Source organism: Glandiceps talaboti, chromosome 10 (genome assembly GCF_964340395.1).
Source record: "Glandiceps talaboti chromosome 10, keGlaTala1.1, whole genome shotgun sequence".
Lineage (NCBI taxonomy): Eukaryota > Metazoa > Hemichordata > Enteropneusta > Spengelidae > Glandiceps > Glandiceps talaboti.
The window spans coordinates 4,277,185-4,301,793 of NC_135558.1; the positions used below are offsets into that span (position 1 = coordinate 4,277,185).

At 36.9% G+C, this 24,609-nt stretch overlaps 1 protein-coding gene across 1 annotated transcript; it reads left to right on the forward strand.

The window, feature by feature from the left end:
- Positions 1–1,285: 1,285 nt before the first annotated feature.
- Positions 1,286–21,233, forward strand: LOC144441278 (ATP-binding cassette sub-family C member 4-like). Its single transcript, XM_078130837.1, is given in 32 exon segments — positions 1,286–1,362; positions 2,210–2,320; positions 3,363–3,483; positions 3,976–4,191; positions 4,588–4,677; positions 5,469–5,632; positions 6,159–6,284; positions 6,595–6,844; positions 7,507–7,674; positions 8,131–8,220; positions 8,817–9,008; positions 9,371–9,552; positions 9,783–9,879; positions 10,510–10,680; positions 10,682–10,744; positions 11,157–11,321; positions 11,714–11,857; positions 12,338–12,551; positions 12,814–12,893; positions 13,348–13,498; positions 13,820–14,056; positions 14,214–14,314; positions 14,540–14,734; positions 15,515–15,670; positions 16,219–16,308; positions 16,753–16,925; positions 17,479–17,584; positions 18,386–18,553; positions 18,996–19,051; positions 19,836–19,995; positions 20,415–20,597; positions 21,096–21,233. Coding segments are annotated over 32 exon segments (4,635 nt in total).
- The last annotated feature ends 3,376 nt before the right edge of the window (positions 21,234–24,609 follow it).

A 24,609-nucleotide genomic window follows, 5' to 3' on the forward strand; every position in this document is an offset into this window, starting at 1 on the left:
ATGTAATTACACAGTCATTACCACCGACAGTGGACGTCCACCTTGGTCTGCCGTAGCTATAGCTAGGAGTCATTAATTTCAAGTAATTGAAAACGTTGTTTTCACAAACGTTTTGTAGCGGTGCATTGATTGACAAAATCTACGAATATTTGACGGGAATTGCACAACTGGTAAGATATATATCTCTTATTGTCTATGTTGTATACAGTATACGCCATCAACTTGAAGGAAGTCACAAGCACACGTTGCGGCATATTCATAGTATCGTGCAAGCAAATCTATAGTTATAATATAGTAGTTGCAGAACACTTTGTCAAGAATATATTATGTTGCAATCGCCCCATTTTCTGATGCGCATGTAATCATTGATTGCTACTGTACGTGTGAACTGATACAAATACAAAATATGTATATCAACGAACTCTTGAGTTCGTAGAAAAACAATATATAAGGTACAAATGAGTAAGTAGGTCAAATACATTTGTGAACTTTAACCCAATGAGATCTAAAATATCTGGACACCATACATAAATATTACAGTTTGATGACGTCAAACACATCATGTATGCAAATCAGACGATGATTGACAATTGATTGTATGTACCACAGCGAGTTGATGAAGTTACCGTTGTACTAGTATAGGTCTGTGCCAGGGTAATTGCACTGCGCTATGGTTATCCCTTGTGGAAGGTGCTTTATAAATAGAGTTTTAAATCCAATGAAGGTACATACTTCGATTACTAAACATATCGACGTCTGTGCTATTAACTACTGTCATAAAACTTGTATCTGATTTACGAAGATCTTGCACTGGATGTACAGTGATACGCGCTTCGATAACTCCTACGTCATGTTTGTGTATACCTAGTATGTCCAGAGTTTAAACTGTAATGTTCAAAAGTGTAGTCACCTACAGGTTAGTACTCATTGTACTTAAGTTTATTCTAGCTGACTAAATCTATCGTTATAGAGGAAAGACAAAAATTAGTGATGTAATACAGGATACTTTTTAAGTGTAGCCAGTCCGAGCAAGTCACTAACAAATCGTTCATTCAGTCACTGTTACGCGACGGTTCTTCAAAAATGTTTCGTCATTCAACAAAAAATGTATGTTCATTTGTTGTCAAATGTCGATTCTTTTAAGACTGTATTCTGTGCATAACTGGGGCTGTGATATTAATAGCGTATTTGTTTTACTTCAATCTAGACCATTGAATCATCAAAGATACTAGAGTATACATCTATACATGCTAAGGGAACGTGATTCCTCTGCACAGACTGTGGAATGGACGAGTCCAAAGAAGTTACTGCCAAAGTAAATCCGTACAAAAATGCCAACAAATGTTCCAGGCTTTTCTTTTGGTAAGTTTTTAAAGTGTAGGCCACTGTATTTTCTATTACCTGTCTCTTTTTATTTACATGTTCCTTGTGGGCCATCCTATTTTATATTACCATTTTCTTACGTCACCCTCACATTTTACATTACGAAGCGCTACAATGACAAGCTAGTGTGCACTTTTGTCATTTTCAAGTCTTACTGACATAATTCAGTGGCAATTGTTGTCTCAGACTTTAGAAAGTATTCTGTAAAAAATCACTTTTTAGTCATTCACTATAACTTGACCGTCAACATGTCTCGACAGTCGCTCGTATTTGTTTTCGAAATCAGTCAATGTCTAAGTAAAGCAATGTACATATAATTAATGCTATCAGTGTTAAAGGGACATTTACAGTGTGTAATTGTATGGACACGGGATTAATCTTGTTTTTCATGTTGAATTCTCCTTATTCTGTTGCCATTAAAATATACTGAATCATGTTGCAGTTGATGATCTTCTCACCACAGGAATTTTACTCGTGTAATATCATACTAGTGTAGTAGATAACTCATATGATGACCCTACCCAAAGTGTACACAAACGACACCAAAGTCATAATCATTAATCATCTCAGTGGACATGACAACACTTGGCCATGGTATTTGTTTATCACAGAAGTATTTATACTTATTTCCTACTTGATAGACATGGTAAAACCACACATTTTTTCCTTGAGTTAAAATATTAAATAAAAGGTAGGGAGAGAAGAAATGCAGACACGGAGAGGATTTAGACGGACGGACAGACAGACAGACAGACAGACAGACAGACAGACAGACAGACAGACCATGTAATGAGTTTCTCTGCACCTCTTCGTTTATGTATTTCAGTTGGCTGAATCAGTTCCACAGTTATGGACACAGAAACCAAGTCACGAAGGCCGACTTGTACCCAGTAGCACCATGGGATGCATCAGATAGGGTATCGGCGAGACTGGAAGAGTAAGTTGAACTATTATATTGAACTAGATATAAGTCAAGTTTAATGAGTTAGAACATAAAATATTGGATTTTGACCTTGTACTTCACAGCAACGCACGTCTACGCCATTCATTCTGCAGTGATCGAATATGAATCCAAGCATTCAAGTACTCCACATTACCTCAGTATGCGTGCGTAGGTATAATTATAGAATTACCCATTATTTTTCTTCAGTCTGGGAATACTCGTAAGCTCAGGGTTTTTTCTCATCTTGTCTTCGACTCGAAGTGACAAAGTCCCTTACTAACCCGGGGTCACCCTCGTCAGAAGAAAAACATTGGAAGAAAACCACCTCTAAGTTCGTTATTGTTTTCAATGTGTCAATGTCCTTATCAATTAAGTGTAGCTAAGAAATAAGCAATCCGTTCAGTTATTAAGAAGATAAGTAACGATGGATTGACCTGTGATCAGTTGATGTTAATGATTAGCTTCCCATTGCAATGGCCTGGTTTTGATGACAAACCAGTGTGAAAAATCACTCGCATACTGAACTTTATAGTCTTAACACCCGATAAACTCTCCTCTCCCGACCTGGTTGTTGTTGTTGTTGTTGTTGTTGTTGTTGTTGTTGTTGTTGTTGTTGTTGTTGTTGGTTGTGGTGGTGGTGGTGGTGGTGGTGGTGGTGGTGGTGGTGGTATTTCTTCATTTGCATCTGACTAGTATTATTGATACCCGCTTTCCTAAATTTTGAAAATACGAAAAGGCGTTGAGGGTCTCCGTATCGCAACAGATAGCGCGTCGGACTTCAAGTAGTAGACTTGTAGTAATTCGGAGGCTGTGGATTCGAATCCCACCAGAGACTGGTTCAGTTTTTAACTGCCTCGTACCTAAATTGATGTCGTAATTTTAATAATGACATTTCATAAAGCATTTACGTTTAGAATAAACATATTATATATATATATCATATTTCTCCCTAAATACATGTAATTATACTTGTAATATTGTACAGGTGACATGTGTGTAATAACAACATTTTCTTTTTACTGTTGCTCTTTTCCAGAGAATGGGAAAGAGAGGTTGCCAACAAATCTAAAGAAGGCAAGGATCCAAGTCTAGCTAAAGCTGTCATGTTATGTTTTGGTGCACGATTTATGTTCTGGGCGATTTTTATCTTGTTTGAGGTAAAAAATAAATATTCATTGTTTGCATAAACCTTGTCGAAGTGCCATCAAGACAAAATGTATTTACATTAATTTGTTTGAAATACTAGATTGTGAGATATGTCCTGTTACTCCGTAATCACCGGCCTGCTCTAAGACTCGTAGACCAACGTGTGAGGGCGTCTCGTTACCGCGTACCTTACCAAATTAAACCATAGACATTTGATCTCTCTCACTCTCTCTCTCTCTCTCTCTCTCTCTCTCTCTCTCTCTCTCTCTCTCTCTCTCTCTCTCTCTCTCTCTCTCTCTCTCTCTCTCTCTCTCTCTCTCTCTCTCTCTCTCTCTCTCGCCCCATTTTTTGAAAATGAAGACACTCATGTTGGAAGCCATTTAGAGGAGTAAAATGTAAAATGATTGTACACTGCGTGTAGAATATACTATGCACGATAACCACATGCAACAAATGCACCCCTTAGTTTATCATGTATTAATTCTTATTTATTTCTCCTTTAGGAAGCACTTAAACTTATACAACCCATCTTGCTCGGCAAACTTATCGACTACTTCTCACCATCCTCGGGGATATCAGAAAACGAAGCATATGCATACGCCACAGGCGTGTGTCTGTGTACTATACTACATCCAATCGTCCACCATCCCCATTATCACGCAACGCTAAGGTTAGGTATGCATTTGCGCATAGCAAGTTGTTCCATGATTTACAAAAAGGTAAATATTTATCATTATTTTATGGATATACGGTCATTCAAATATGTACGTGACCTCATTTTGTGTGACCAGAAATAAAGGAAAATTGATAAGATAGAAACAAAGCATTATCACATTCTAACCAAATAGCTTAGGACCTAGTCAAAATGATTTGCGGGTGACTGACATAAAATAAACACATAAAAACCTTCGAAGTCAAAGCTGTCATTTGGGTGAGAAATGGGCACATTTGAGATGTTTACTTTGCATAGATTTTTCTACTTGAAAAAAAAGAACAAAGGAAAAACATAACGCAAGGCAGATAAGCGGATACTGTTTGATTCAAGCATTGGTGATTTTTAGAAGATAGATAACATGAATATGACATCCTAATCTAACTTTTGGCTTTTGTTGCAGGCGTTAAGGTTAAGCAACACAGCCTTTCAGAAAACCACAACTGGACAAATGAGTAATTTGATGAGCAATGACGTCAGCAGATTTGATCGGGTAAATTCTTGAGTTTATATTTAAGACATTCAAGTATTATCCAGTATTTATTAAAACCCAAGTTTCAACTGAATACAAACAGTCTTTATCAAGGACACAGACATCACAGAAAATACAATGGTAGTGTAAAAAAAAACCAGACTACTGAATTGTTGAGATGTGTATGCTTTAATTTCTATTTATCTTAGAATGATTGTACACACCTTTTATGGTCTTCTTTGGAACGTCACATACAAATACAGTTACTGTAATTGAACCGTATATTGACAGATGAAAAGTACCACGTGACACGCTGACTAATTTACAGTATTGATATTGTCGTTGTCAACGAAGTTCAAAACTCGTATATTTTGAACCCTATACAAAACAGTGACGTCATTTTTGTTTATTGTTTACCTCTCCCTTGCAGACCTTGCCCCATTGTATTTTTTTCATTACTTGTAGGCATTTGTACTTTTACATTACCCTTGTCTTGTAGGCCGTCGTATTCTTTATTACGTGACCTGTTCCTTGTAGGCCACTGTATTCTTGTAGGCCGTCGTATTCTTTATTACGTGACCTGTTCCTTGTAGGCCACTGTATTTTCTATTACCTGTCTCTTTTAACATGTACATGTAAGCCATCATATTTTTATATACATGTTCCTTGTACGCCATCCTATTTTATATTACCATTTTCTTACGTCACCCTCGCATTTTACATTACCCGTCCATTGTTAGAACAAAATATTTTTGTACATTACCCATGCCTTGTAGGTCGTCATATTTTCATAATCTACCTTTCCCCTGTAGGCCGTTACATTTTTACATTACCTCTGGATTGGACCATTGCAAGCACTCGTTATCTTTGGACTTCTAGTCTATGAAATTGGTTGGGTTTGTGTGTTTGCATATATCTTACTCGTACTCCTTGTTCCATTCCAATCGATACTTGGAAAGTATTTTGGCAAGCTGAGGTAAGTATCCTTGGACGAGGTTCCAATCACTTATAATGTTGAAGGGGGAGCAGGGTTAATACTTGCACTCAATAAGTTGTCATCCTCAATAATGTTTTAGGATGTCATGTCAACACACATATCCTGCAACTGGTACCTCAGAAGATTTTTTTTCAAACCTAGTACTCAGTGTTGAAATTTGTGGGGGGGGGGGGTTTCAATTAAATATCCGAATTATAGTTTGCCATTGAAGCATTGAAGCTGACATTAGAGTTAACCGACACATCGTGTACTATGCTGTACATTTTTGTCCGTCCGTCTCTCTCTCCCTGCCCACCTCTCTCTCCATCTCCCCTCTCTTTGTCCGTCACCTCCCTGCCCCACTCACACCTCACCTCCTCTCTGCCCCTTCCAGTTACCTGCTGCAAATAACAAACGCCTAAATTCAATTATCCATGTACCTAATAACAAGTCATCATTGAAGTCACCTCCATTTAATGTCCACTACAAATGTTACACTACTACTACTGTCAATTCAAATCTACAGGAAAAAGACTGCTGTGTTAACAGATGAGAGAGTTAGATTAATGGACGAGATCGTTAATGCTATGAGGGTTATCAAAATGTATGCATGGGAGAAACCTTTCTCTGATATGGTTTTCAAAATACGAACGTAAGTTTACTTTTAGCAAATGTTACACCCTAACATTGCCCGTGTTCTTTGCTCTTATTACATTTGTCTTAGGTGTTCAACCGACCATACGCAGAAACCAATTGTCGTGTACAGTTTATACGTATACATATATGTATACGTACATATGTGAGAAAAGCTATATTAAAATCCAGCACATTTAACTATCTTTAAAGGTTTAGTTCCAACGAAAACTTATGTATATCTTTTGTTTTAAAACCTGACATCATCAATAGTTATGAGTTTTAGGTGTCTAATAAGCCTACGTGGTATGTTTTCTGTTTGATTTTAGGTCAGAGATAGCCAAGGTGGTGGCTGCCACGGTTCCGATGTCAGTTAATCTAACTATTGGTCTGGTTGGAAATAGAGCTTTGGATTTGGTCCTGTTAGCCTCCTATGCAGCTACAACCGACTATATGAAGGCATCCACCATGTACATCATAATAATGTATTGCTCTACGTTACGGGGTACCTTTTTACGGACATACCCAAGAGCTGTGCAAGTAAAGAATGAATGCACGGTATCGCTGAACAGAATCCAGGTAACTGCCGTGCTCCTTTCCGTTTTCCACCCTATGACGTCATCGTGTTTAAATCTTTGTTACAGTTATACATTGGATTCTCACTCTTTGGAATCCTGTAATGAACAATTATTCGACCATCTAATCTAACTGTGACGCAAGGTATTCTTGTCCTGTAAATCATGTTCACCTTACAACAAGAAGTACTATTCTGACTTTTATATAGAAACAATATATTCACCATTTAGAAAATACATTAAAGGTACTTATCACGTACTAACATGGATTTCTCTCATTTTACCGACCAACATTATTACAAGATATATTAAAACACAAAACAAAACTTAAATAGTTTGAGAAAGATATTACGAAAATGAAACAGCAGACATGTAAAGATACACACTCCCCAAGGTTTGTTATCAGAACTGCATATTTCACTTTGCTTATGTCTTCGCTCTCACAATCCGTATATGTTTCTCTGAGGCCTTCATATGGAGTTCAGAATCGTAATCTTCAAACAACTGATAGTGTACTTAGTAAATAAATGAATAAAATGCATAAATGTTTTATAAACACTGACACATATTCTTGAAAAAAGGGGTCAAATAATAGCACGTTTTATTAGGTTTATTGACCAAGACACAGTGTGATAACCTATCTTGTTTTTCCCTCGTAACTCATAGGCGTTACTGCAACTACCTGAACATGAACAGGCTATCGATTCATCCAATATTTTGGCGGGAGACCAATTTTTGGATACTAAACATACGAAAGATGGCGTAAAGTCTGCACACTGCCAAGGCACGGAAATCAGTGTTTGTATTGAAGACATGAATGCTTCCTGGACAAATGTAAGTACATTGTTATAATGAGAGTATTTCTATTGATGTGGCTTTAGATCTCTTTGTTCGTTTAACTGTTCCTATTATGACTTATGGCTGTGAAGTTTAGGGTTATTGACAGAAAAAGACATTTTCTTGGTGACGTTAGTTTTTCTTTTTATAGATTTTTACTTGGGGCTTCTAAGAAGGTTTCAAGACGTGGTATTGTTACGAGTTGTGTTTAATTGTAATTAAATATCAAAACATAAAATGGTAAAGTTATTGATATTTTCAGCAAATATCGAACATTTATCTGCCAAGACGCCGCCTTACCAACGTATTAAATCTTACATTAAATGCATCCCATGTTAAAAGCCTACTATGAGGGACAATCACCAAAACATGGAAAGGGCGATTTTAAAATTAACCTATTTTCAGAAGAACGAGGTGCCATATGTATACCGGATATTGATTTGCTCTTAACAGGACGACGATAGTTACGTATTGAAAAATATCAACCTGAAGATGACGTCACATGAATTACTTGGAGTGATTGGACCAGTCGGTTCAGGAAAGGTAAGCTGTCATGGGATATGTAGATTCAACAAGTCGACCATTCAACTAACCAGCCAACCAACCAACCAACCAACCAACCAACCAACCAACCAACCAACCAACCAACCAACCAACCAACCAACCAACCAACCAACCAACCAACCAACCAACCACATTATTGACAAACATTCGATACCATTACCTGCCTACCCATCAATCTACCTGCATTCTCCTAAATGTCTTTTCCCTCCTTCCTGTCTGCTAACGAACCAAACTACCAGCAACCCCTTCTTCCCATGCATCTTACTTCTCTTCCTTCCTTCCTTCCTTCCTTCCTTCCTTCCTTCCTTCCTTCCTTCCTTCCTTCCTTCCTTCCTTCCTTCCTTCCTAAGCTTCCTTCCTTCCTTCCTTCCTTCGTGTATGGCAAACCACCAAACGACCGATATGTATATCTGGTATGTACTCCCTTACCATTTGTGCATCATATATGTAGTACGTGACTGTATTCCCGATTAGTGTTAATGCATAATGTACAATTTTTGTTTTTAAAAAATAAACACCAATTCTCCCCATCGTTGTAGAGGGGAAGAGTATCACACATTTTGTTTTCGTTACAGTCATCACTTTTAGTGTCACTACTCGGAGAATTACCACAGATTGATGGCGTAGTCAAGTGTACGGGCACTCCCGCCTATGCAGCTCAGCAGCCGTGGATTTTCAGTGGCACTGTGCGACAGAATATCTTGTTCGGCAAAGAATATAACCAAGAGAGGTTTTCGGAGATTGTCTACGTATGTGCTTTAGAAAAGGTACCGTCAAAACTATATCCAAAATGCATCTGTGTTCTTCGTACTGATAATAAATCCCTCATGGTTTAGATTCTCGGAATAACAACTGTCAGTGTGCCATACTTACATGGCCTGCCTTCATTGATGCACATACTATGACTCTATGGTGTCTGGATGATCTACCAAATTACACTATAATAAAATATGAAAATCTGCAGTGAATGAATCTAATTTGTAAAATTTAGCGTTTGGTTTTATTTTGTTTTCTAAAAGAATATATATAAATCACAGATAATCAAAAGAGAGAACAACAAAACCTCGACATGATTCAATCGGAAAGTCACTGAACTTCACCTAACATATCTATTTTCTAACACTATTAGGATATGCAAATACTACCCAAAGGAGATTTAACACCAGTTGGAGAAAGAGGGGTCACACTTAGTGGAGGGCAGAAGGCAAGAGTCAGCCTTGCGAGGGCGCTGTACCACGATGCAGACATTTACCTCCTCGATGACCCACTGAGTGCTGTGGACAGCGAAGTTGGCAGACATATTTTTGAAAAGTGTGAATAGTTCTAATGACTTCATGAATTATCAATATTATATTTAATTGATGTCATACACAAACTCTTGCATATCGCATGAAAGTACAAGGGTGAATTTAACAAGTATGTTTATCTCACGTTAATTTTTATCGAATGTTTAAGAAGAATATAAAAAAAAAACATTTTAAGCGCTTTTATGAATTGTTTCAATTATTTCTATTTAAATATATTTATTCTGTCCATCTCAGATGTATTAAGGGCTACCTCCGAAATAAACTAGTAATATTAGTAACTCACCAGCTACAATTCGTTGGATCTTGTGATCGAGTTCTTGTACTGAGAGAGGTAAGTAGAACATGGGCTACTTTTTCTTGTTCTTCAACTTCTCAGCTACACATAGCTTTAAGTTTTACTGTCTCATTTATATATAATTTAACAATTATGTAAAATACCATGTATAATGACTGTAGGGAATTCCCGGGGGTGGGTAACTCCATGGGTAACATTATGGGGAGGCTCCTCACAAACATTGAAACCCAATTAAAATGTGTTGTGATACCAATTTTATGCAAAAAGTATACCCTTTCTGATACTAAGTTGCATTTTAATTAGTCTAAGTACAATCGAACTGTTCTTGATCGTCTCAGTCCACTTGCACAATAATTAAGCAAGCTGTAGATCTAGTGTGGCATGAGTGACCTGAGTACGGAAATTTTGAGATACACCAGGTTGAAACACTTCCAGTGTTGACTGAGTAGTTTCTGTTAATTAACGCCAGTTTTGATTCACCTGATCCTTTCTCATATCACCACCTCCTGAAAAGTTTACCTTTTCTGATACCAACCAGCAAAAAACCCCGACCGCTTTCGGACCTCCTTCCCGTATTGCCGTCTATGGGAGTTGCGCCCCACCCCCAGGAATTAAGTTCGTTTTAGCTTCCTGTTTCAGTTTATACTTCTTCATTTCTGTACCTAGGGCAAAGAGGAAGCACTTGGGCCGTTAGATGAAATAATGAAGTCTGGCATAAATGTTACCAGTTTTCTGAAGTCAGAAGATAAAAATGGAAATGGTGATGATGATGATGATGAAGAAGAAGAAGAATTAGATAGTGACGACATCCAAACAAGTATTCCACTTCCGGGTCACAAAAAAGATGGGTTCAGTGCACAGGCGCAGTACGATTAGAAAGCAGCCTAAACTTACAGAATCTGTGGTATGTCCTACATGTACACCTACCATTCAGACAACCACCCCACTCCCACCCATATCACATAGTATGAAAACTGTGTTCAACATCTTGTATAGTTTCCAAGCTTCTAAAATTGTATATTGCTCGTGTCTTTTCACCTCATATCTTAGGATACATTCTTTTGGACATTTTGGAATCAAATATGAAAGTCTTTTGTATTTGGAAGGTTCCAAACAGATAAATAGATCTATGATGTAAAACATGCAGTGATCATTTTGGTTTTCCGCTTTTCGACAATAGCAAAAGGTACACAAAATAGTAGATTGCATTTCAGGACATTGACTTATCATGATGAAAATAAAGTTGCCCCCGGCCCCTCATGACATCTTCGAACCCTTTCCATGACCACATTATTTTGATTTGTACTTTGTAGATGACAGGTGAAACTAAGACTAGTAACAAAGGTGGAGGAGGGTTGATTAAAGAAGAACAGAAATCACGTGGTAGAGTGTCGTTTGGCACATACAAAGACTATTTCGCTGCTGGTGGTGGTTGGCTTCGATTTACATGGCTGGTTACTGTCATGGTCGGTGCACAGGTATATATGTCTCACTCAAAGTTTTCAGGGCGACCCCAAAAGCATTGCAATCGTATACAAGCGGTCTATTCCCATCGAGCTGGATCTATAGGTTTTGTTGTGGTTTTTTTGTGCTTTTTCTTGGGGGGGGGGGGTGTTTTTTTTTAGAAAGACCTATCCAGCAATTTTGTAGAAATACATGCATCATACTTGTTCTCTGGCAAGATATATATTTCTATACGTGCATAATATTAATTTCATTTTTTCCTGATTTCCGAATGAACCTCAACAACAAAGGTCAAGATGTCGTGTTTAGCTTTGTCAATTGGTCAACATTGACGATATTGACTGTAAAAACTCTAATGTTAAGGTTTCAATCAACTGCTGACGTCATCATTTTGTCGAGATTACAGGCTATATACATTTTGTCTGACTTGTGGATATCAGTATGGGCTGACACGGAAGAATGGCGATATGAAAATGATCAGAATCGAACTTATAGTGACGTAACCTGTGTTGAAAACAACTCACCAGAATGTAGCTCTGGAATGACAGAGGTATGGACAACTATACATTCAATCTAAAAAAAAATCTCCTCTCTCTGTCACCGTCAGTGGTGTTTGTGATTGGGACGTTGTCATGGTGATTAGTGGTTTGGTATTGGATACTAACATATACTAGTCAGATATCAGAACAAAGTATAAAAAATGAGTTTATATCTCTGCAATTTACAGGTAATATCAGAAATAATATAACTGATAATATCATTATTTTACAAGGTTTCTGAATACTGTGGGTTCATTTGTGATTATAAACAAATTTCAACTTTCTCATCAAATGTTCTCATGATAAATTGTAGATACCAGAGTAAGAACAAAAACTGTAACAAAAATCAAACCTGGGATTTGGAGAACATCAGCCACAACCATTTGAAAGATGTATACTACACATTGACAATCCTCATTACATTTCAAAAGTTCATTTAAACGAACCTGGGGATTTTTTCTCATCATGTGTATTCATATTTTCTTATGCAGGATACTGGTCCATACGGAGATTTTATCAGTGGTTTAGAACGCTACATGTTCACAGTAATCCTGCTTGGTATCGTAGTTATAACGTTTATTATCGCCTTCTACCGTGGTTTCTACTTTTTCCGTGTTGTCATCAAGTCGTCCAAAAATCTACACAACGCCATGTTCAAAGCAGTACTCCGTGCACCGATCAGGTTCTTCGACACTAATCCAGGCGGTGAGTTTAATAATGGTGCATTCTATATTAGCTTGCTAGTAGCAGGCTTGTTGCATGTAATGACTTACACCTCATTTCACATTCCTTCGTCGTAAAATCGAGGTACAATATAATGTCCAATCCCAATTCCATTGTTTAATTTGTGTCTTTGCGTGTACAAACGACTGTGAAGATTTTAAACAACATATCATTTTTACAATTTTTTCATAAATGAAATGTTCTGAATACTAATCAGTATGACACACCTTCCTTCTATTTTTAGGACGCATCTTAAATCGAGTTACTAAAGATATTGGTATCATGGATGACCAGTTACCAATGCTTTTCTTTGATGTCGTTCAGGTAAACATGAATATATGTATGTATGTATGTATGTATGTATGTATGTATGTTATGTGTGTGTGTGTGTATGTATGTATGTATGTATGTATGTATGTATGTATGTATGTATGTATGTATGTATGTATGTATGTATGTATGTATGTATGTATGTATGCACGCACACATGCACGCACGCACGCATGCACGTATGCCTGCATATATGCACCTTCTTATGTGTTGTGATTATGTATGTCCCTTCTCACTCCCAAATATGCTATGGATGTGTGTTTTCATATTGACCATGTGCTGAACGATTATCGCCAACCAACACACTTTGCGGATGCTATTAATACTCTCAATTTTACAGCTTTATTAAACACGTTCTCATAAATTCATCTCTAAGATTATATTTGTGACTACATACATATAATTGACATGTTTGTAACAACTAATATTATATTGTTTGTGTACACAGAAAGCCTTAATGATCCTAGGGATACTAATTGTATGTTGTATTATCAACCCAATCATCATTATCCCAACTGTACCTATTGTTATAATATTTATATACCTACGATACTATACTGTTCAAACTACACGTGAAGTCAAACGTTTAGACGGCACAAGTAAGTCAGCTTTGTTGAGTAGTAGATTCCATAGAGCAGTTACATCTTTTCCCTAAGAATATATATGTATGTATGTATGTATGTATGTATGTATGTATGTATGTATGTATGTATGTATGTATGTATGTGTGTGTGTGTGTGTGTGTGTATGTATGTATGTATGTATGTATGTATGTATGTAACATGTATGTATGTATGTAAATGTGTGTTTTTGTGTGTGCTGCTGAGTTGTTCTTGTTGTTTGTTTGTTTGTTTGTTTGTTTGTTGTTGTTGTTGTTGTTGTTGTTGTTGACAATGTCCTTTGTCTTATATACATCACAGCACGAAGTCCTGTTTACTCCCACCTGGCGGCTTCTGTACAAGGCCTATGGACGATAAGAGCTTTCCAAATGGAAGACAAATTTACCAATGAATTTCACAAGCACCAGAACGCCAACACACAAGCATGGTTCATGTTTCTAGCTACAAGTAGATGGTTTGCTATTCGGCTTGACTGGCTAGCTGCTGCCTTTATCACTTTCGTTATATACTTGTCGGTACCAGCTGCTAAGTTCGAATGTAAGTAGTATCTCATATCCATACATCCTATCTTGATGTGTCTCACCAAAACGTTTGCATTTATATTTTCTCCAAATGTATTAATGAAAAGAGAGAGAATACTTTCTAACTGTGCATTTTAATTACTAACCTTTCACTTCGAATCTTTGCCTTGCAGGGATAAATGCTGGTCTGGCTGGACTCATCCTAAGTAACGCCATCTCGCTATCTTCCGCCTTCCAGTTCACCGTCCGACAAAGCGCACTCGTCGAAAATATGGTAAGTTTTGTAAAACATGACTATTAACTCGCGTAAGTATTATCTCATTAGTGGAGTGATTAGATTTTCATAGCACCATATTTTGTAGCTCTATCAGACATTTATTTTTTAATTAAGTTTTTACTGAGCCGACCGAACTGGTCTGAATTAAACATTAAGAAGCTTGAAACTTATGATTTTATATATGTCTGCGATATTTTAATTTATTGAATTTGTCTTACTAAGATGACAGCAGTGGAACGAGTCGTAGAGTATACTAAATTAGATCCCGAAGCCCCTCTAGAGAAAGATGAACACAAACCACCAGACCACTGGCCACGTTATGGCGGTGTTACTATAGAACACATGTGTCTACAGTATGCAACGGAGGAACCATTTGTTCTCAAAGATGTCACTTGCCAGATATTACCTCAAGAAAAAGTAAGAATAATACAAATAAAGAAAGATTGGCGTCTACAAGCCTATATGTGTCTATATCATTAATAGATAGTCAAAGAAAATGAAAAAACCCAAATATTATTCCCTTCATAAATAGATTCATAATAGTCAGAAATCAAATCTTCAGTAGACCAGCCATATAAATAATATGCTTTTATGACTTTGGTTGTGTTTTCCTTATTAATTATGAGTTTTAAGATGTGTAAAGGACCTTAAGTTATACTATAGTTAGGTATAATTTCATGTTCGACCATGGAATACAAATATGTAAACAAAAAGGGTACTTACTGAATTATGCACCAAAGAAAGGTACCCATTCATTCAAGAGTAAGGTAATATTTTAGAAAGATCGGGCAATTTTAAATTTATATTGATGAGAAAATACTCTGTAATTAACATGTAATGTAATTCTATGTACACTAATGTTAAACTGTGTGGTATTAGCCATTTCTTGTGAAGTTAAAACTTTTTAATTTCCAACACAACCAACTCTTGGAAAGCTGTACCTGTGTTCCTGGTTTATGTTAATTACTTGAGTCTGCTGATGAAGTCCTTAGTGAGAGGACGAAAGCTTCAGGTACAGCTTTCCAAGAGTTGGTTGTGTTGGAAATTGAAAAGTTTAAACTTCACAAGAAACATGTAATGTAGTTTAACGGATGCTGTTTGAGATGTCAACGACTGAGATATATAACAAGTTGAACGATAACACATTTATCAAGACTTGTAAACTTTTTTAATTTAAGTGTTATACATTTGTCATAGGTTGGTATCGTAGGAAGAACAGGCGCTGGCAAAAGTTCACTTGTCACCGCACTTTTCCGATTGGCTGAACCAGATGGAGGCTTATGTATCGATGGTTTGGACATCAAAAATATGGGTCTTCATGACGTCAGAAAAAAGTTGTCCATTATTCCCCAGGTAAGATAACTTTTCAGATTTTAATACATATTTGAACAATTAAGAGTAAAGCACGCATGTCCAATGCCCTTAGTCTGAAAACCTTCAGTTACTCGTCACGGTCAACTTCTTGAAGATCGTGGAAGACAACGAATGTTCACTTTTGCATGTAAAATACCATGATCATTATCACGTTGGATTATTATTCAGTCATGATATTCCACATTCTATGTAAGTATACGACCACCTTTGGTGATTACTGTGTGTTTTTTTCCTTGTTGTAAAGTGTCTGATAGTATAATTTCACCAGAGTTAGCAAACAGTCAATTCAAAACTATATACCACGTTAACTGTGTGCAGCCATCAGACGAAAATATTGATTGTATCACCCCAATGAAACTGACGTGTATAGTTTTACATTTATTCACACACTTGTGTAGTTTATGTCGATGAGTTGTTGCATCGTCGTTGACATTCAAGTTCATTTCCAATATTCAATCATAAACTTATACCATCTTCATTCTGACCACTACGCGTCATGTAAAATTGACATTGTCTATATTATACAGGATCCTGTTCTATTCACGGACAGTGTTCGTAGAAATCTTGATCCATTTGATCAATACAACGATAATGATCTCTGGACTGTTCTAACAGAGGTAGGTTTATAATGTCATACACATGAATGCATGCATGCATGCACGCACATGCTTGCTCGCGCGCGCGCGCGCGCGCGCGCACACACACACACACACACACACACACACACACACACACACACACACACACACACACACACACACAATTCTGTGCATGATAGGAGGTCAATTTTTTGTCAATTTTTGTGACATTTGCTTCGGAAGCATGCGTCTAAAAGTTACTGTATAAACACTCTTGTGTAAAATGGTTTGATATATGTCTCTTCCACATTTCACCAAAACAACGCTATGTAAACGTCACCAACGACTGTTTCTATCCGCCGACATACTATGCGACAAAGAACCACATTTCATACGCATCTTACCGCCAGAAAATTACATTTTTAAGAAGGTGAATGTGATTTGTTCAAAAACCGATGTGTTTTTTTCCGTTGCTATGTTTAGGTTCAACTACAACCTGCGATTTCTGAGATGGCGGAAGGTTTGGATTCGTCGGTGGGAGAACGTGGATCGAATCTGAGTGTTGGTCAGAGACAGTTAGTATGTTTAGCTAGAGCTGTCCTTAAAGGAAACAGAATATTGGTGTTAGATGAAGCTACTGCTAACGTAGATCCGAGGTAAGTATTGTTGAGAACTTGGGTAAAGTTATTGCTGTTGCCACCAAGGGGAATGTGTATCATTTGCCATTGTAGCAATGATATTAAGATGGCGCCGGTACATGGCGACACGGCAATGCGAGCTTTAGCTCTCGTTATCTGGTTCGTATGAGTATTTGTCTTTGTGACGTGAGTAGTACCTCAGTATTTTACAGATAAATGAGTCATAATGTTGTTGTGCTCTCCTGTTTTTACTGAATGTATTTATTTATTTTAGTAATCTGTTTATATTGTTGTTTGTCATGATATTTTAACTCGAGTGTGGTTTTTTTTCGCAGAACCACGACAAATTTCATTGTACATTACATATGACAATAAAGTATTATTATTATTACATTCTGTAATTTACCATGCAAACTAAAATCACCATGGTATTACGTCACTTCTATCCTACAATATCAGCCATGTATGGAAACACTCCTCTAGTAAAGTACGTGTACGTGTAGAGCATGACTTGAAGTCGAAGCGTCACATCTTCCCTGTTATTTGACAAGATATCTTGTAACACTTTCAGAACAGACGAATTGATCCAAGAAACCATTCGAAAGAAGTTTAGTCACTGTACGGTTTTGACAGTAGCACATCGACTCCATACAGTAATGGATGCTGATAGGATTATGGTAAGTGGAGCGATATAAACGGAATATGTTGGGATACATATACATTGAAGATCGTCAATACAATTATATATATATATATATATATATATATATATATATATATATATATATATATATATATATATATATATATATATATATATATATATATATTTATATATATATATATATATTCACTGTCGACTATCCCCCCTACGGCAACGCTACTAGTCGAGTGAGAGGTTGCATCAGCGGAAGAGAGTATGCCCTGCATGGTCAGCAAACATAACTGTTGTTGATGTTGCATAAAAGGTTAACGTTCAACTGTAGAGAGGCTGTTGGCTAAAATAATAATAAAATTGCAAAAACTGTAAAGTCTCACGAGAAATATTGGATACGGAAACTGACATCAACTTGAAAAGACAATATAAAACTATTCTTCTAGTCTGTAATGGCTGTACGTCTGATAGGAAGACATAAACAACACAAAGACCATTTGGAAAACAATGGAAAACCTGAACTAGACACTCAAACATATAATACATAAAAAAATTCTACCTACCCCACCTATTCTAAAATTGAGCGTAACCGGAACCACACAATTCTTTTTATTAGGCCTAACCACTCAATAATTTGACAATGTGTATATAAATGTATAGTTTGAATTATTTTTTACCGACTTGTAAAGGCCGGGTTACAGTCTTGCGAACAGCATCACCAGTTGTGATGTGCTGCCTTACCTGTATAACCCAATGCATACCGTCACGTTCATTGTCACAACGCTATGTAAAGCAACCCACTGAATTGTTTACCTACCTACAGGTTTTGAATGAAGGTCGAATGGTGGAATTCGACAGCCCATGTGCACTTCTACAAAACACTAGCTCCTTTCTAAATGCAATGGTTGATAAGACGGGGCGGAATGAAGCTTCCAAATTGCGAGAAATGGCCAAACGTTATCACAAAGAACGTATTACGAACGGGTCTCAGGTATATGCATTTATTTGATAGTCACAGTGGATTTTAGTAATTAACAATTAGAAGCGTCACGAGTGGTTTGATACAGTTGTGCTCGTACATCAGTATGTAATTAAAACGTTCATATATGAAATAGGGTCAAGTGACCCGGAAACTAAAAGTGCTGAAAACAACATCGAGTTTAATATCAATAACCCAATTGAAAATGGTTTGCACCATTGAGAAGCCTGTATGTACGGATTATAATTTTACCCATAAGTCTTCAGTGAAATGGAGTTTCTGATCTTTAATTTTAAGTACAGAATCCTATTATCAAATGTAGTGCTGCTAAAAGAAGTTAATTTCAGGTCAAATGGCTTCAACTGTAGACATTAGCTGACAATGTGATGGTGATGTTTATCAAAACATGTGCATATTGACGTGAAAAGATTCGTAATTTCATTTAATTTCACAGCCAATCATTCCTACATATCAACTCGCAAATTCGAGAACCGATGTGAATTCCACCAGGTAAGTGTACGTTTCACCAGGTATTCAATTATAATCTAAAATTTTAATAGGAGACGCCTTGAAAACAATTAAGTATGTCGATTGCTCAGCATGAGATCCTTGAATAATTCGTGGTTTTGATTTTGGATTATGATTGTTTTAGATATAAATTAACTAGTTCTTTTAGAGATAAAACTAAACTATTCTCTAATATCCATGTCGACCCATCAAAGTTAATTCCTTTGATTACGGGTTTGCTGGCTGGCTGGCTGGCTGACTGACTGACTGACTGACTGACTGACTGACTAACGGGCTGGCTGACTGACTGACTGACTGGCTGGCTGGCTGGCTGGCTGGCTGGCTGACTGACTGACTGACTGACTGACTGACTGACTGACGGATGAACGGACGGACGGACGGACTGACTGACTGACTGACTGACTGACTGACTGACTGACTGACTGACTGACTGACTGACTGTCTGTCTGTCTGTCTGTCTGTCTGTCTGTCTGTCTGTCTGTCTGTCTGTCTGTCTGTCTGTCTGTCTGTCTGTCTGTCTGACGGACGGATGCACGGAAGAAGTTACTTTAATTTTGTCCTGACAATGAGAATCAAAGTATCATCTTCATTATTAAATCGTTTGTTCCTGACACATACAACCAAATGACAATTGGCACAAACGTAATAAATACTAGTATGCAAGTACCATATACCGTATATAGCTAATGTGCCTCGGGGATACATATATCTGTAAATTAAATTTCATTTTTAATTCTCTCCAAATTTTGTCTTTTGTTCACCACAGTCCACCACAGTCAAACTACCAATGTCACCGCTCAACACAAACCGACAATGTTGAAATGGGTACATTACATGGACACAGTGACCATACTGGTCAAGATGGCGGCCAACAAAACAGTAACGCTAACATTGCAATTATTACGGATGGTCTGAACGAACACGAGGCATGTAATTTCAAATATAGATTATTTGTGGTAGTATGTGTGTATATGACAATTTATATTCATAGGCCTTTTTTCAAGAAGCACAAAGTCATGTTGTTTACCCTAGAAAAATATCAAAGCACGTTGTTATTCAATACAAACACTACATCACATAGTTCCTCTGTTAAAGGCCAAATTCACTAATAGTTATCTCTGAACAAACACACACAAATACAACCCAACGTTAACATTTCCATTCCCTGAATTTTGAACTACACTTTAAGCCCAATATTGTATGGCAGTGCAAACTCCATTGATATAACAGTGTTTGTAGCAAAGAATACACTAATATTGTCCAATTAAATTTCATCACATTACCCAGTGATATTAATGAAGGGTCCGAGCTTCAATCTTACAAAACAATATCCATCTAACCCTAGGGAGAGAACACACCTGTCTCTCATGCTGCCCTCAACGGTGGCGAACTGCACTTCTCAAAATTCCATCGTGGAAGTAAGGGCTTTGGATTTTCAATAGCTGGCCGAGAGGAGGATACAGGTGTACCTATGTGGATTTCTAAAGTTGAGACAGATTCTCCTGCTCATCTAGAAGGGGATCTGAAGGTAATGGATCAATCTTTATATATTGTCTGTATGTCTACAAATTAGCACTTATTGACATAGAAATCATTGTCAGTTAGTTGTACAATATTTCATTTAAGTTATGTGACATTTTGTTTGAAAGATATTTAGAAATTGCAGATTTCAAATTGTATTGCTAGTGACTAAATATACCACTGCATTTAGAATATACTACCTCGTTGGAAAGATTTCCTGTTTTCCAAATATTTTAATTAAATGTATCGGTTAGAAAATATCTTCGGTCACGTGATATATTATCACTTGATTTAATACCTTATTAGTAAATTTTAACTTGTGTGTTGTAACCAGTGTAAATCAATTGTAACAACATTGTCAGCTTGCAACTTTATCGGCTGGTTACTACTGCATCAGTTGCAATCGTCCCAAATCTAGATATTTGCAGTCGTAGTTCTACAGTTCAAATCACGGAACCCAATTTCTTACATGTAATTTTTGTGTTTTTGTTTTGTTTTAATGAAGATTGGAGATGAAATAATTGAAATAAATGGAACATCAAAAGACAATCTAACATGCGCAGACGTCGTCAACATCATCACACATAAGGAGGGAAGTATTCGTTTGCTGGTCAAGAGAGTACAACATACCACGATTCTTTGAATCAAGTTAACGAATCAAGTTAACCAGACTGAGTCATAAAGTTGAGACGTTAAGCAATTTTGGACTCATCCACTGTATTCCAGGACCATCCTAAATATTCTGAGATCTATTATGAGATTATGAGCTGTAGGCTTACTCCGAGATCATCAACCATATGTGAGACAACGTCACAAAAATTGATGAGATGACGTATCTTAAGTGTACACATGATATCACTATGTCACGTATCCCATAGTTACTGACAACTGACTCGCATTTTCAGAAAAAGATTTCGAAGTTACAAATGTACGGAATATTGTATTTGTTTGATGGAAGAATTAAAATATGTTTCCAAAACAGACACAGTCTTCTTGGATTATCCTGAGAGTAAAGTCACGGACAAATGAGTTACCTCAACAGATATACAGCCCGTTTCATGTTACTGTTCACTGGCTCTAGATCTGTTTGATACAAACACGCAGAAACCAGTAAGAAACCTGATATGCTACAAAGACAGTCACGTGAATCCAACCTTAGATCCTATTGGTTCGTCAAGTCAAAATGGCGCTTAGAATGAATCGTTTACCTAGGACACTCCAATGTGATTACACACTTAAAAATTATACTTCATCATTGGTTAATAATTCCAGATTTTATAAAATTAAAATTCGATAAAAACAAACACTTAATTCTTCTGAAGATTTCTAAGATTTGTTTGCTTTCAATTAAGATTAAAATGTGCCTCAGGCGACTTTTTCAATCGTTATGTTTCTCATGATCCTATCTTTCTTTTGACTCCAACTTAAGAAAAACAACGCCCTCTTCGGGCGGATTGCAGTTTGCAGTGCACGGTAACTATGGATACCATTATAAGATGGAAGTCAAAATTTATATTGTCTTACTATTTGTTGAAAATCCGATTAATTTTTTTTTTTTTTTTTTTTTTTTTGGGGGGGGGGGTAGAATTATTGTAGCCTCAATTAAGAATACAGACACATCTAATCCGAGTGGTTACTGAGTAGCTAGATCTAAATGCAATATGATGTATCAAGAGAAATTAATGGTGACCTATTAAATGACCTATCTATTTTATTTTTACTATTTTCATTGTGGAAATAACGAGGCGGGCGGCCGGTCAGCCGGTTTAAACAAATCTTAGAGTATCATATTGTGCTTTCATTGAACAGTTAAACTCAGAAACTATGAACCATTTGTTTCACAAATGTTGTAGTGATAAACGATAATTCTCGCCCAGATACAAACTTGTAGTGTCGCCAACTTATAATACATTATAACTTTTGCAAAAACATCGTTCACATTAAAATGCCATTAGAGAAAGCTGTTCATTTATTGGGTCACGTGATTTGCTAACATCTTAAATATGGTAATTCTTGGTCTCTTTAAATCTAAAGTATTTAAATTCATACTCATAATAGCTACATTAATTCAAAATGGTACAGTAACGACTACGTTACTTTCTTTCTAAACGGGGAAAAACACTGCCAATCTCCAGTATTTTGGTCTATCACCAAGCCCTAGAATCTAATACCTGACAGTGTGTGTAAGGATCGAGTTTAAACTCACATACAGAATGGCGGATGAACTTGATGAATACATGCGTGACTTTACGGTAAGTATAATCTTTCACTTTTTCGAAACATTGTGCTGCCTCATTGAAACTCTATGGTCACGCTTGTTTGGTAGGATGTATTTATGGATATCTACACAGTGTGTGTGTGTGTGTGTGTGTGTGTGTGTGTGTGTGTGTGTGTGTGTGTGTGTGTGTATCTGTCTGTCTGTCTGTCTGTCTGTCTGTCTGTCTGTCTGTCTGTCTGTGTTTGTGTTTTCAGATTGCTACAGCATTCTATCGATTCACAGTTTAACGTTTTCTCTATGTCAGCCTTCAATGAAATGGTTTGCAGACTGTTGATGTTGTAGTAAATATGAAGACACAACACTGATAGCCCAAGAGGTATGAAAGCTGTCCCTACGTGTGAGAATGTATTCAAAACTAACAGACATACGCTAATTGTTGTTTTCCTGCAGCTGACCACAAACACTACTTTTTTAATGGGAGGGGGGGGGGATGCGATGTCGAACTATAGCATGATCACTGGCATATGCTTCGAGAAATAGGACATGGCTAGATTATTTCACCAACAAGAAATAAAGAATGTCCCAAGTACAGGGACCTAGGCACTAATCTTATGAGAATTTGAAAGTTTTCACACAAGGCCTAAAAAATTGTTTGGTTCCGGTTACCCGACCCACCTAGTTTTTCACTGCCGAACCTAAACTTTGTTTACGTATTCGAGAAAAAATATAATAAAATCGCAAAAACTGTGAAGTCTTGCAAGAAATAGTTGATGCGAAAACTGACACCAACTTAAAAAAGACAATATAATACTGTTCTTCCAATCTGTAATGGCTGTCGATAACACAGAGACCATATGGAAAGCAACGGAAAATATAACTACCTGACCTAAACACTCACATATGATATATATATGATAAAAAATCTACCTATTCCACCTATTCCAAAATTGACCGCAATAGGAACCACACAATTGTTTTGTTAGGCCCAAGAATCCAATCGAAATAGCTGGTGATCTTCAAATGTAATCTTCCCATACATGAATACACGCATTTATCTATAAATGATTAATGAATGATGATTTGATGATTTGATGACCCTGTTGACAAAGTCTCCTGACTTGACAAAGACAGGAGTGTTCACTTGCAAATTTCAGGTGCTAATTTGCTTTGTGTTTGAACAAAATTTTTACTTGATTTATATGGGAATATGTAAATAATTCCATCTTCTTTGGTTTTATAATTGGTCAGTTCATGCCAATACCTGTCCTGGAATGTTTTTGTAACTTGAAGTCTGGAACGGAAATGGTTAAAACTATCATACATGCCATGTAAAAAATTAATTATGTTTTCCCTTTGTCACTTAGGTGAAACACACAATGTGTGATACGGATGGTTGTAGAAGGAAAGGGATTACGTTACTAGTTCTCTTATTAGTGGTCTTAAGTATTACATATGCTGTGATCAGCATTGCAAACTGGAGGCTTGGTCAAGTTGACACCTTGGATGAAGTTGTCATAGCAACGGGTCCCATAGTGACCGATATAGATAACCAGTTTCCGAAAACTTGGAGTGAAGATGAAGTGTCTGTGTTAATGTCCACTATACCAACTCCGGATGTTGAAAATATTGTAGCTGCTGCTGAAAGTTATCAGGATGATGTAGATGAGTTGGAAAATAATGCCAATGATAAAAGTTTTCAGGAGATGCAAGAACGAATCGACAACATTATAGACCGATTACAGACCGAAGATCAAACCATGGAAGGACGGTACCGAGAGTTGAACATTGATGACGCCATGGT